The sequence below is a fragment of the Gambusia affinis genome, linkage group LG22, assembly GCF_019740435.1.
Source record: "Gambusia affinis linkage group LG22, SWU_Gaff_1.0, whole genome shotgun sequence".
Taxonomy (NCBI): Eukaryota; Metazoa; Chordata; class Actinopteri; order Cyprinodontiformes; family Poeciliidae; genus Gambusia; species Gambusia affinis.
In genome coordinates, this window is record NC_057889.1 from 12,619,306 (window position 1) to 12,633,214 (window position 13,909).

Here is a 13,909-nt window from a genome sequence, read left to right on the forward strand (position 1 = left end):
TAATTTTTATTTATTTATTATTTTTGTATAAAGTTATTTTCCCAACCTTTCTTCCTTGTGCCCTTCTTCGTTCTTTTTCTTTCCTTGTGTTCTACCTACCCTTTTTCTTCCTTGTCTCATTTCTTTCCTTAATTCTTTTCTAAATTCTTTCTCGCTTACTTTTTTCTATATAAATTCTGTAGTAGTATCTTTTTTATGTCCTTGCATTTGTCCTTGTACCCTACCTTCATTTACACATCCCATCATTCCTTGTTTGAAACCTCCCATCTCTCAGTGTGTTCTTTCTCATTCTCTCTCTTGTGGATAAGTGAGGAAGCATAAGCTCTGATTTAGATGGTCCAAATGAAGAAGCGACAGTGAATACACCATGTGCAATGTGGGAGATTAGGCAGCAGAGATACTGGTAAAAGCCAGTAAAAAAAAATTAAAAATCGATTTGATTTTAAAAACCAAGAAAAAAAAAAAGGAAAGAAATGTTATCCGACAGATGAAGAAGGATAACCGGATGAGCAGGATTCTGAATTCAAGACTGGAAAATTGCGTAAAAACTGCTTCTCACTTTGGTTGTTTCTGTTACATGATTCCTTCTTTCATCTTTAAATCTCAGGAAGCTCTAAGATGAAGTTTCTAATGGTTGAGTTATTGGTGAAAAAGCTGCGAATTCCTTTACACTGACGTGTTTAACGGGAGCCATAATTAATCATTCACTAAGTTGGTTTCTTTGCATGTCATTTAGATGTTAAAACAGCAGTTTCAAACGTAAGTAACGTTTGGGCGTGAGACAACTTATTATTGTGAATCAGAGTGAAATCCCTGCTAACAATGGTCGGCTACAGTAGATTACTGCTCAGCATGCAATTCACAAGGAAGCAAATTAGGTCAATTTCAAGCTCAGCCATCAAGTTTGTTTGATAAACCCAAACCACACAAGCGGTTTATGTAGATTTGTCTCTGGGAGAACAAAAATAAATTATTACTGGATAATCAAGCTGCTGTTGCCTGCACTTTAGTGATACAGTAGTTTTGGCTTCATCTCCAAAGCATGGAGATGGGAGATAAGTTTTGTTGGGCTCTCAAAGGAGATTAGGACAGCAATCATTTCCAAAATCCCTCATAATGAAAACTGTCAAAAAAAAGGAGACTTTTAGGCTTTTTCCTTTTCTTCCTGCCCTTTCTCTTTGTCATTTTGTCTTTTTTATTTGGCCATGCCAGATGGACAGAAGTGAGGAAGAATTGAACAATGTTTCAACAATGTACGGAAATGGGCATGTGGTAAGAAGTCATCTGTGACATAAACAGTTTTACATATCAATGCAAATGAACAATGCTGAACCAAGACTTTGAAATCAGTAAACAAATGACACACTTACAAATTGTGCCATTGTAGGCATCAACAACTATTTGATTTATTCAAAGTTAGCATCCCAATCAAAACAAATCAACCACCAGAGCCTCTGTGAGAATTTCAAACGTTATCGTCCACAAACAGGACAGTTGAGATTGTTACAACGTAATTGCCAAAGATCTTGAAATTCCTGTTCCAACTGTTTGGGATGCTGTCAACACAACAGTTTGACAAGGAAGTCACAGAAGAGTTCTTCAGAAAGAATTGCACTGATGTTTTTAAAGGTATAAAGATAAAGTTCACGAGGAAAATAGTACAGTTGACTACAACAAGCGATAATGAAATCAAAGGATTGCAGACATTTTCATTCAAAAGCTGTCAGAAAACAAGAAAGCTAGCATTTTAAGTTCTTTAAAGGATCTGGAAACCCATCTATTTAATCCCACAAATAATTGAGAAAGCAGCTATACCTGCACTCTTGCACATTTGAAAGTGTTCAAGCTGACAGCAATGATGGACAGCGTTAGAAATGACCCATATTCAGACGCTAGACCTTTTGATTGGCTGCATGTTTCGAAAACAATAGCTTCACCAACATGTTTGATGCTTTAGTTGTAACATATAATCTTTATGCACAATAGGCATAATACATACTGTCCATCAAATGCCTTAGTCATGAGATTTGTAAGTTATTTTGAAGACAAATTTCATTAAAACAAAAATAAAACAAACATCGGTAGGACTTTATTTGACAAGTTGTGAATAAGGCTGTCATGTCACCGTCATAAACAAGACATAACAACATGTCATGAACATGAGTAAGTCTTCATGAATATTTATGACTGTTGTCATAAAGTGTCATTCGGTAAATCATGACAATTTTAATGCAAAGTTGACATTAATCAAAATGTCTTTGTTACAACAACTTGACATTAACCAAGAAATCATAATCTGACATAAATTTGTTATAAAAGTATTACTGATTCAACTTTAGCTTTAATAACATAAAGCTTCATAATTGTTACATTTTTAAATCGTTTACTGCCAGAAAACTTAACTGGATGAAGGATGAATATTATGTTTAATGAATGTTAAACAAATCAATTCTCCAGGTCTAGGGAGAGTTCTCTAATTGACATTCAAGTCAGTTCCTGAATTGATAGAGAAACAATATAGTTAGAATGAGATGAGAACAGAAATGGCAATACAAAAATATAAAGGTTGTAATGCATACAAGTTGGATTTTGATTAGATTCGTGGTTTCAACAATAAATTCCTACAAGCACTGCCAGTAGCTGGAGTTGGGCCAAACTGACACAAGCATGCTTCACGCTGAAGCGAGGCTAGCACCTCCTCTGTTTCATTACTAAGGAAAGGATTTGAAAGGATTTGAGTGCGGCTGCTGAGGTTCGTAACAAGGCAGAAAGGAAGTTCTGAGCCAATTAAATCAACTGTTCACAAAGGCATAAACAGAATTTGGCAATGAAAGGCATTTCGCCCCGATATTGATACAATATGCATAGCAAAGCAACTTCTTGGAAAGGGATTTTTGGCTCCCTTTACTCTTGCTGTAAGTCTAATTGGACCTTTAGGGGCATACCTCCTAATGCCATCTCGTTCCCAGGGCTTACTAAAACCCCTTTTGACAGTGATTCAATTCATGGCTGCTAAAGCTTGAATCCAACTGAGTGGTTCTCAAGGCTGTATGACCTGATAGGTGAAAAGAAGAACTGATTCAGAAACTGATACGTTTCTAAGCTCACCATATTTTTAGTTGTGATCCTTTTGGTTGTATTTAGAAAAAACTATATCAGCAACATACCATGATTTTCCATCCAGTCTTTTAAAGTTCAGCCTTCAACAGGTGACGACTGGAGTACAGAGTTCAAGGCCTTACCTGAATAATGTCCAATAATTGCTCACTAGTAAAGTTCCACAATCTAAAAATCTGACGCTAAATGCGTCAATCATTTGCTCCATCTAGAAGTGCTCTTTTGCTGATATGGACTTGTAGATTAATTTCCAAAAATGGAGTGATGTCAAGAACCAAATCTTGACAGCAAACTCTAGCGAGTATTATTATATCAGAAATATCGACTAATACACCACAGAAACCAGGAACCTTTTTTCTGAGAAAACTTTACAGCTACGGTGCAAGACAAGAATTTGGAGATTTATACTTCTGCGATCTCATTTACACATAAACACTGATTTAACACCTGACTTTTTTTTCAGCTCCCTAGCAACACTCAAGTCCCAGACCTCAAGTCAGAGTTGAGTCTCTATGTCAAGTCTCAAGTTTTGTGACTTAACTAAGACTCAAATCCAAGTCTTAGAGTCGAATCGTTTTGTTTTAATCAGTGCCTAAGAAAGATCTTTTTCAAATAAGTCCATTGAAGATTCACCTTGGGAGGTTTTGTGGCTCCCAATGGAGAACAGAGGCGGCTGATATCGAGCAACTCCTACTGCTTTATCTCTGCGGAGAGTGAGACATGTGAACACCTGACTCATTGACATACTTATCATAAATGGACATGACCCACTGATCATCTGCCAGCTCATCTGAGCTGGCAGTTTCTGTCCACGAGGACAAAAGTACAAAATCATCAAGCTGACTCTCACAGAACATTAACAAAATGAGCTTACTTCACTGACAAATGAGGTACGGCTTTCTGATCTTTAGATTTAGACTTGAGCTTTTATTGCTGCTTTTGACTGAGGTTGAATCAAAAGTCATCCACAACTCACAGGGACTCGTGGGAGTAGATAAAAATCTCTGTCCCTCTTGGACACACTCGGCTTCATATTTCTCTCTGGATTTCTCAAGCCTTTATCTTCTCTGCCTCACTTCCTGCCTTCCTTCCGTTCTCTTGCATGACTGACTTTTGGACAGCAAACTCAAATGGGGCCAGAGAAGTTCAGGATTTTCCGAGTACTCTCACTGATTAACACCATCACTCCATCAATAATTACACCAGGCAATAAAGGCATGCCTGAAAAATGACACTGTTGGATAGCTTAGATAATAGTTATGACCTTACATAACATACAGTGTAAGATATTACATGATAGGAGGTTTTAGTCGGGCTTTATGTAATAAGATGCAGCCCTTTCTACTTTATAAATAGGAAATAGTTGAAAGGCTAGGAGCTATACTAGGGAAAGTGCGAGATAATTAACACTTCAAGTATACTGTTGCTGGAATTTCTTTGAAGAAAAATCTTCTCTCAATTCAGTCAGACATAATGTGTGCATATCTTAAGGTTCAATGCTTCCTGCAAAATAATTCTCTTCCATGTTTACAGTAGAAAAGGACGAATCTGCTCTGATGTGAGAAAATCCATCAAAGCAACAAAGCGTGTCAAAGCCATCACTTTTTAAGTATTTCTTCGTATTGAATTGCTTTTAAATATGCTTTTTAAATAGAATGGAATAGAATAAAAAATACATTTTTTTTATTTGTTAAGACTGTAAGTATATGTTTGAGCGTACAGACAATAAACACGAGTAAATTGTCTTTACAGTATTAACAGTAGTGACTAATAGCAAAGTGCAGGTAAATAAGTGGTATGTCACTCCACGTGGTGTTGTGTCTATGAGAATACATTCAGCGTTGTTAAGTAGGGCTCTATTAATAATGCAAGTCAAAAAATCTGTAGAATTTGGGAACAGTCTGCAGATAAAGGCAATGACACAAAAGTTGCCGTTTGGGTTTGAGTTTCCTCTGAATGTTCAAGATTCCTTTCACAGTCTAAAAACATGTTTATCAGGTCAACCGGACTACTTGCCCGAATGTTGTCAGTGTGCTCCTGCATGTTAACATGTATCACGTGCTATTCATTAGAATATTGTTGTCATGTTGTTTTCTTTTCTTTTTTAAATACCCACCGACTGTGAAGCTTGACAGCACTTTAGATTTGTGGAAAATTGAGAAAAACTCCTCACAGTGGGATAGCAAGTCGGGACAAGCTGCTCTTATTGAGATTTCATGTTCTTTTGCGTTTTGATCGAGTCCTCATAAGGAGCAGCGCAGGCTTGATTCAAGAGATTAGTGTCATGGCTGCGTTTGCATTGTATTTCTGTGTGTGAGTGTATGGCAGTCCAGCTGCCGTGTACACTGAACACCACAGGATGTTCTTTTCAGGAGGCTTTACAGAGCTCTTATTTCTCTTCATGCTCAAGCAGCAACAGGGCAGAGGGCACAGACTCATCTTCTGGTTTGTAATAAACTGTCCTCTCTGTTGTCTTCTCTTCGTACGTCTCCCACATCAGGTCTAACACCACAACCAGACATTATTCTCTATTTGTCATGATCCATTCCCTTCTCTGCTTACATCAAACCTTTTCTCCCTGCAGTCATCAAAAGTGTCATCAAAGAGCAGAAGGTCAAGATTTTTTTTTTGCATTTTTAATGTTGCTGAGACTTTTTAATTAGAAGAAAAAGATGCTGTGTTGGCTTTCCAGTGTGTAGAGAAAGGTGATACTGAGAGATCTGTCAGGATTTTTTTTTCTCTCCAAACAATAAAAAGCTTATTAAAACTCACCAAAATTGTAATTTTGGTGAGTTTTTTAAAACAAAATAATTAGTTCTTTCCTCTCTGTGGATTTGAGGCAAATTAAATTCCAGTTCATATGCAGGTCCCAGGTCCTCTGGCAGCCGTCCACAACAACAACACATCTGCTGCCAAGTGCTGATTAAAAAATTACTAATTCTTGTCTCACAAGCAGAAAACGCTACACTGAGCAAAGCAAGGTAATAAAAACAAAAAGAAAAATGTGCTTTCATCACCAACTCCCTATCAGAAACATTGTTAAATCTATGACTTTTGACAGCAACAATTCACTTTTATGGGCTGATAAATTACACGATGAAACCTTGCTCATTTGCATCTGAGCCAAGATGCGGGTGGCCTCCATCAGGGCAAAGCAGAGACTTACATGTGAGTAAAATTACTTCCAGGCTGTTCAGGTGTTTACTAAATCATTTATAGGTGGGTTGACTTGCAAAATCTTTGGACAGAACATTCAAAGATGCAACATTGTGTTTACAAAACACTGTGTTGATGTACAACAACGTATGACATAAATTATTTGGAAATAAAGTGCAATATCAGATGAGGACATCTACTCTGACTGCTACTGTGTTAGATAGATGTGAGGTTGTCAATCATTCATCAGGCCTGACTTCAGACATTCACACAATGCTTCTATTGCACTCTAGAGCAAAGAATCAATGCTGTGTTCTCTGTGCAGGCTGTTCGAACCTCAATGCAACACCCCATATTTCTGCAGACTCATAATTTATTTTCTCAGAAATGCCTGTGGACAGATTCATCAATTTCGAAGAGACAGATTAAGATTTTTGAAGTGAGAATCTGTCGAAAGGCTGTGAGCAGTCAATATAATTCCTCCAACTCGCTTGACATCTTTATTATTTAACGCAAATTCAAGTGAGTTTGCATCAGTGGTTAATTTTGAATGAATGGTAATTTTAAACAATCTCAGAGAAATACCAGACATAGCTCTTTTATCTTTCAGTAGTTGTGAACTGCAGAACTCTAGATAGTAAGCCATATCAGAAATAACACCAAAGAGGGCCATTTTATAACCACAAAGAGATCAGAGGTTTTTGATATTCAAATTGTTTTGATAAGGGAAAATTCCTCTCTGGATTTTGGTCTCTCTCAATGTAGCATTAGCTTCACCTGCTGAGGACAAATACTCTGGATTTAGAAAAAACAAATATGAATCTACGAAAGGCTAGACAACCGTACCTGCCAGTGGTATTCAGAGCCCCATTAAAAATGCTTGACTGTCCTTTTGGTAAAACACATGGTATTGTGTGATGTAGAAGCTACCCACTTGCCACAAAAAGAAAATGGAAAATTGAGTAAAACTGAATGAAAATTGATTTCCTTGAACACCTTAATACTGTCTTATGCAACAGAGCCTGTATTTACTCCACAAGAGTTTTGCTTATAGCCTCAATGGGATGGTGATGACTCCCTCTTAAAGCCCAGGAAACTGGAAAAACACACACAGACACAAAGGCGGCGTGAACTGACGGGTGCAGCGAGTGACAAACAGCAGATTATCTGCAGCCACATTATGGTGACATTACGGTAACGTGTGTGAAAGAAAGCCATCTGTTGACAGTTTCAGCGTTTTTGGCTGCGCATAGTCGTCCTGCTATCCATTTTAGATACGCTCGCCAACTGTGGGCAGCAGTAAACCTCAGTATTTTGTTTGTTTTTGTGCTTTTTTGCGTTACATAACAGCAATCATGGTGGCGCCTAAAGACAGGACAAAGAGAAACAAAGCAATTTCTAGAATCCTTTTATTACCCACTCCTTCCCTGGCTTCTTTCTGTGAACTGAAACGACTGAAATTCTGGCGTTAAAAACTTTTCCACCTGCAGACCAGAGGCGGAAAATTATTGTGCGTTCAAACAGCAGGTGAGTGGGTAGCCACTCCAGTTGCATCATAGACAATGATTTAGGGCATGATGTCCTGATAATTCTTGATAGACTGTACCTGACTGTACATTTGGTTAAATATTATTTAAAAGTAAGTACAGCAAATTCTGCAGTCACTAAAGATATCAGAAGTCATCATCAAAGATTAATTTACCTATGAGGAGTGGGATGTTTGAAAAACAGCAATAACATGTTCAGCTGGAGTCTTGGCTGAGATCTTTAGGAGTTAGCATGTTGTTCCTGTGCCTGCTGTTGCCTCCCGCAGTCTCACAACATGCATTCTGGAGTAAATGGAGATTATACACTTTCTTAGCACATAAAACAGTCTTCTATGCACCTCCTCTCCTCCTCGATGGAGACTGCATGCATAAGAGACAATTTGAATCTGCACCACATAAATAATTTGATATAGTTATATAAAGAAGAATAGAAAATTACACATTTAAATATAAAACGCACCTGGTTTTGATTTTTTTTTTTACATTTTTTGTAACGTAAACAACTGTTTGTTCATAGTTCAAATATTTATTCAAACACTTTCCTACACTCTGTAACTTTAACGACGCAATCCGATCCTACAGAACTTTAAGATTTGCTGGAGACAGTACAGGATTAGTACTTCAAAGAATATGAAGTCATAATCTTAAATATTATTATCCACCATTCAGTTTAATTGTATTTTACATCCTTTTTCAATTATTCCAGTGGCAACTTGGGCCAGTTGACATGAAAGATCGTGACCATGGATTCAACCCAAATTGCTTCAACCAGACTTCTGTAAAACTTTCACTGTGATATGCTTTGAGCAGAGTTGTACTTGCTGGTGTGCTTTGGAGTACTGTCCTGCTGTATAATTTGCAAAATAGTCCCTGAGCACCACACTACCACCACCATGTTAGACTGCAGGTATAATGTTTATTACTAGCACTGAAGAAAAATGAGAGTTGAAGGACTCTTTAGAACTCACAGTTCAATCTTCTTGTTGCTTCAAATGACTATATGATGTATTAAGAATCAGACAAGGTCAAATTAATAAATAAAACTAAGCTATAGCTGAGGAAAGATTTTGTGCAAAACTCTTCAGAAAACATAAACTCACTGAATGAGAACACTAAGGTTTGCAAAAAAAATTGGAGGAAGCCTACACAGATTTTTCAGGTATGCTGTGGTAAAAAACCCAGAAGTAGTTTAAAAATGTTACATCCCATCCTGCTTTCGGGGCTGTGGTTTGAAATGACCCTGCAAAGTAAAAGCTAGTGATAGCATGTCAGAGTGACATCACGAAATGGTTGTGACACAAACAGAGACATGGGGACACAAACATTGTCCACTGTTTGTATATCGTTTACCTTGCAGCTTTTGCCTTTCTCATGTCCACTGGGTTGTCCAGCTTTGGTGCAGGGAGAGCAGAGCTCCTGGTGGTAATAATGGCATTCCTGCAGGCCTGCGTAGTGGCAGCAGCCGTACGGCGAGGGCAAGTGTGTGTACCACAGGTCCTCAGTCAGAGGACACATTGGACATGGATAGAATAGATTTTTCCCCTGGGCTTTCTCCACGTTCACTTTGGGGTTCCTCATCCACCTCCGTACCTACACAGGAAACGGTAATATTAATTCAGCGTTGTTTGATATTACCTTTACTTGTCTTCTCCTGTCACCCACAAACCCGCACACACACACGCATGCTGTCAGCCTTGCCAGCTGCAGTGTGTGATCAAGGTCAAAGGAGTCGCTATTTCAAATTACACGTTTGCTCAGGAGGGTCACACAAACATACTTGAAAGAGGTGCGACTATGCCCTGCCAGATGGAAAAACACACATGAATTACTGAACCATTATACTCTGATAATCATTAGATAATATTTCTGTTGGGTCCACATTATAAACAGAGCTGCAGGCATGCTCTGCCAGCATACTGTATATACCCAGCACAGTTGCAAGTCAGTGCATGAGAAACAACGCAAATAGTACACAGTGAGTCAGCTTTTTCCCCAGAACTGCTGCCACTTCGTGCAAAAAATGAAAAAAAAGTGCATAGTTTAGTGTGGGCAAGTGTGTGCAGTTTTAAAGGAAAGATACAGTGGAAGTGAAGAGGAGCCAGATTAAAACAGAAGCAGAGGAGAGAAAGGCCTTTTAAAAAGAGGCTTTGAGAAAACTCATCATGCTCTGCATGTTGAGCACTGAGTAAACACACACCGTGGGGCTGTGGCCTGTGTGACGGAGCAAGTTCAGACAGCTGAGCCTCACACATACACACACACGCACACACGCACACAAACCACAGTAAGATTAAGTGCCCAAAAGTCAAGGGTAGCCAGACAGCATGTCAAGACCTGTTGGGTTTAGAGAAAGAACAAACCTGAAATAACAAGCCAGCAGGTGAAAGCAAAAACAACTAGAGCAGGAGTGGCAAGGAGTCAAAAACCTAAAAACAAACTGATGTAAGAATCTCCAGAAAGATATAAGCATGAGTCCTGAACCTTCATTTCAAATATCATACACAAAACGGTGATCTGCTTTACCTTGCACAAAGTTGTGCATAATTGTACAGGAGAAGGAAAACTGTCCATGGTTTTTAAAACATTTTACATGTGGAAATCTTAAAAGTGTGGCATGCATTTGGACCTAGCCCACATGATACCATTAGCAGCTTCGGGTATTTTAGGGACTGTATTTGCCAATTTTATCATCTAGAGGCAAAATTGCTCAAGTTCAGCCAATTTTCACACACAAAATCCAACTCAAACGAATATAGGTTTGTTCTTGTATCATGACAAATTGTGAAAAATGTTGACTTTTTGATTTCTTTTGAAAAACACAACAGAGATCATTTAACCCTGACAAATTAACCACAAAAAAGTCAAAATCGCTGATGTCATCTCAACAGGAGCATTTCTCACTTTTCTCACCTTCATCACAGCTTCAAACATTACATGTATCATCTTCCTCATGTGCCTCCTCCTGTTTGTTGAAGTGCCCAGGTCCAAAGTGACCAATGAAAACATTCTCATTTAATCAGATATATTGATTTTACATTTCTTTTTATAATTTCTCTTTTGTTGGAATAGAGATATAGAGGATCCTGTCTGGACTCCTGCTCACTTCCTTGGCCCTAATTAGGGCTGTGAGCTCATGCTTGGCTGAAAGCTTCCAGGCTTTTTTTTTATTTTTTTTACCCCTGTCCTCAGGAGGAAGTTCAATCCAAACTTATCATTAAATAGATTGATAGACAAAAAGACTGGGGTGGACAGCCAGCCAGACAGACTCACATATAGACTTGATACACTTTGAGATTTTGTTCAAGGCAAACACATGCTTTCTTGTTTGCTCAGTTGCTCAGGGGAGAACAGACATTATGGAGTGAATGCATCAACTCCGCGCATTTTCCACAAGCTTAGAGTAATATTAGTCGCTTCCTTCCTATTACCACTTGAGGTCAAGAAGCTCTGTTTGATCTCAGCAGTAAATTATTCAGATTAGGGAAAGCAAGAGCTGCGCTGCTTGTCAAGCTCGGTATAATTACAGCATGCAGCACTCTTCAGCTCATCAGCTGAACGAGCCTCCGGCCGACCAATGTGTTGCCTCACTTTTTCAACACTGTTTTTTATTTCATAATCATACATATACAGTATCTCTTCAATATGAAACCCTCAAATATAAAGATGCTATTTCTGCTGTTTATTTAATAAATTTCTATAAGATCTTACATGGTAGGACTTAACAAATTCCTTTTCCCCTACAACAAACTGAAACTTTTTGAGAAACTATGACGCACTAGGTGTTTACAACAGAGCTAAAACAAGCTGCTAAATTTTATCATCTGGTTCAAGAAACAACACAGAGGACAGAAGAACTGCAAGATTCACACATAAATGTAGAAAGACTCAAAGGAAAAAAAAAGCTATCATTGCATTTGGTAATGGCAGCTGAAATATGTAATGAGGAGGTTTTCTTATGTGTTTGTTTCCTTGGTTTTGCAAAGGAGTTTCACATTGTTCATCTTTTCCCTCCTTAAAACCTGAGCTAAAGAATGTATTTTTGTTGTTGTTGCTATGGCCGGAGAATCCAGAGGACAGCCGGTTGGGTTCACTTTTTAATGAGGAGACTTTTACCACTAGCAACGTTTTAAAACAGGAACATGTGGCAATAAGGACAGAATGCATCCTCTATTATGAGATGTTTCTGTCATATAAAAATGAAGTTTTATGTTTGCTCCGTTTTTGATGTTCTCTCTGAATAACCATTTAAGTTGTGACATGGCCACCGCAGTTGTTGCTCATGTTTTTAATTATCTAAGCCTATTTAGTCTCTTACATAAGCAGGGATCACAAGTGTTGCAGTTGTCTGGTATAAAAAGTATCCACACCACTTGAAATGATCCACATTTTGTCACATTGTGATCACATACCTCAATGTATTTTATTAAGCTTTTATATAAAAGATGCACACAAAAGAAATACATTTTTGTGTACTAGGAAAGAAAATGGTTTTCAAATGTCAAAAAAAGACTTATTTCTTTGTACCAGAATATTCCCAACATATATGAGTGTAACTTTTTTAGGGTATGTCTTCACCATCTTTGAGACTGAAATTGTTTGTTGAAAATATAGCTCAAAGTCAGTCTGATTGCATAATGAGAGTCTGTGATCAGGTTCTCAGTTATTTATTTCATTCTTTGATCTAAGCTTCGCCATTGCAGTTCTGATGGTTTTGGTTCTCTGCCCTGTTGGAAGGGAAAAATCCTGCTTCAAGATTATTGGAAGAAAAAAATCATTCCCATAGTATAATTATGCCACCCTCATGTTTCACATTAGGGGTGGCTCCTTGAGATTGATGGCCAGTGTTAATTCTACCTTGTACAACATTTTGCATTAAGATGTGGGTGTCATCTAAGCCATTCACCATTCACATATTTGCTCTGCCTCCTACTTGGCTTTTGGCAAAGGAAATAGGACTTCTTCTGGCTTTCTTATCATTACTCATTCTTATATCCCAAACGGGTATAAGAGATAATTCTCTTCTGTGAGCTCCAGATCCCTGCAACTCCTCCAGAGTTACCATGTGCATTTTTACTCTTTCTATCTTCAGTTTTGGTCATGCTGTTAAAATGTTTTGTATGAGGAACTACAGAGAGCTCTGTGAGATGCTCAAGGCTTGAACGTTGTTTTATGGTCTATTCCTGTTTTACATTTTAAACTCCACAGCTCTCTGCCTGACATGTGCTGTGTTCTGTGTTGAGACTAGAAGGTAGATGGATGCTAATATTTACTTTGGTATCTTCCACTATTTAGCAGCAGCAATATATTAAAGAGGGTTCAACAAACCATCATTTTCAGCATTTAACTGTGAAGAAATTCAGAATTTTGCTAATGCTATTTCTCAACAAGTTATTTATTTATTTATTTATTTTTTAATGCTGAGCCATTAAAAAAACACCAAACAAACTAACTTAAACATCATTTCATGCAGACTGGGAACATTTAGGAAACCGTGACAACGCAGCAGCATCATGTTCTGGATGGTCCAAAACAGGCTGAACTGAAGAATTTTCACACTTGTTAATCCTACAGTGACTGTGGAGTGCACACACATGCTGGGACACACACCCTCACACACACTATACACACAGACAGAGGGAATCCAATCGTTTGCCCGATTAGAGTGGCTTAGCTTTGACTATGACATCATCTCTGGCACGCACACGCAAACCGGACCGGGCCAGCACACACACATACCCACACCCACGCAGACAGAGATGGATGGGGAGCAGCTGCATGTATAGGTGCCTGAAATAGCAAACTTACAAAAGTCATCCCCGAAAAAGCCTCACCTTTCTTTTGACAAACTGAAAAGCAGAACACTTCTTAAAGGAGAAGGTAGTCTTCTCTCCTCTTCCTCCTCCTCCTCCTCCTCCTCCTCCCCCGTTAACCATCTTCATGGCCGACACCGGCACTCCGCTTGTCTCCGTAGATCCCAGGGTGACGGGAGGACTGGCAGGGAGCAAGAGAGAGAGTGTTTAAAGCACCAGGGAGAGAACAAGCGACAAAACATGGGAGAGATTCTGTGTGGCAATAAAACAAAGAAAACA

General features: G+C 38.5%; 1 protein-coding gene across 1 annotated transcript in view; it reads right to left on the bottom strand.

Moving 5' to 3' along the window:
• sgk1 (serum/glucocorticoid regulated kinase 1) overlaps nt 1-13,909 on the bottom strand; it is a 32,879-nt gene that overhangs the window by 18,192 nt on the left and 778 nt on the right. The window contains exons 2-3 of the mRNA XM_044106065.1: nt 13,652-13,811; nt 9,171-9,410 (exon numbers count right to left, since the gene is read on the bottom strand). Coding sequence (XP_043962000.1) covers nt 9,171-9,410; nt 13,652-13,759 — 348 coding nt within the window. The 5' untranslated portion in view covers nt 13,760-13,811. The remainder of the gene's footprint in view (nt 1-9,170; nt 9,411-13,651; nt 13,812-13,909) is intronic.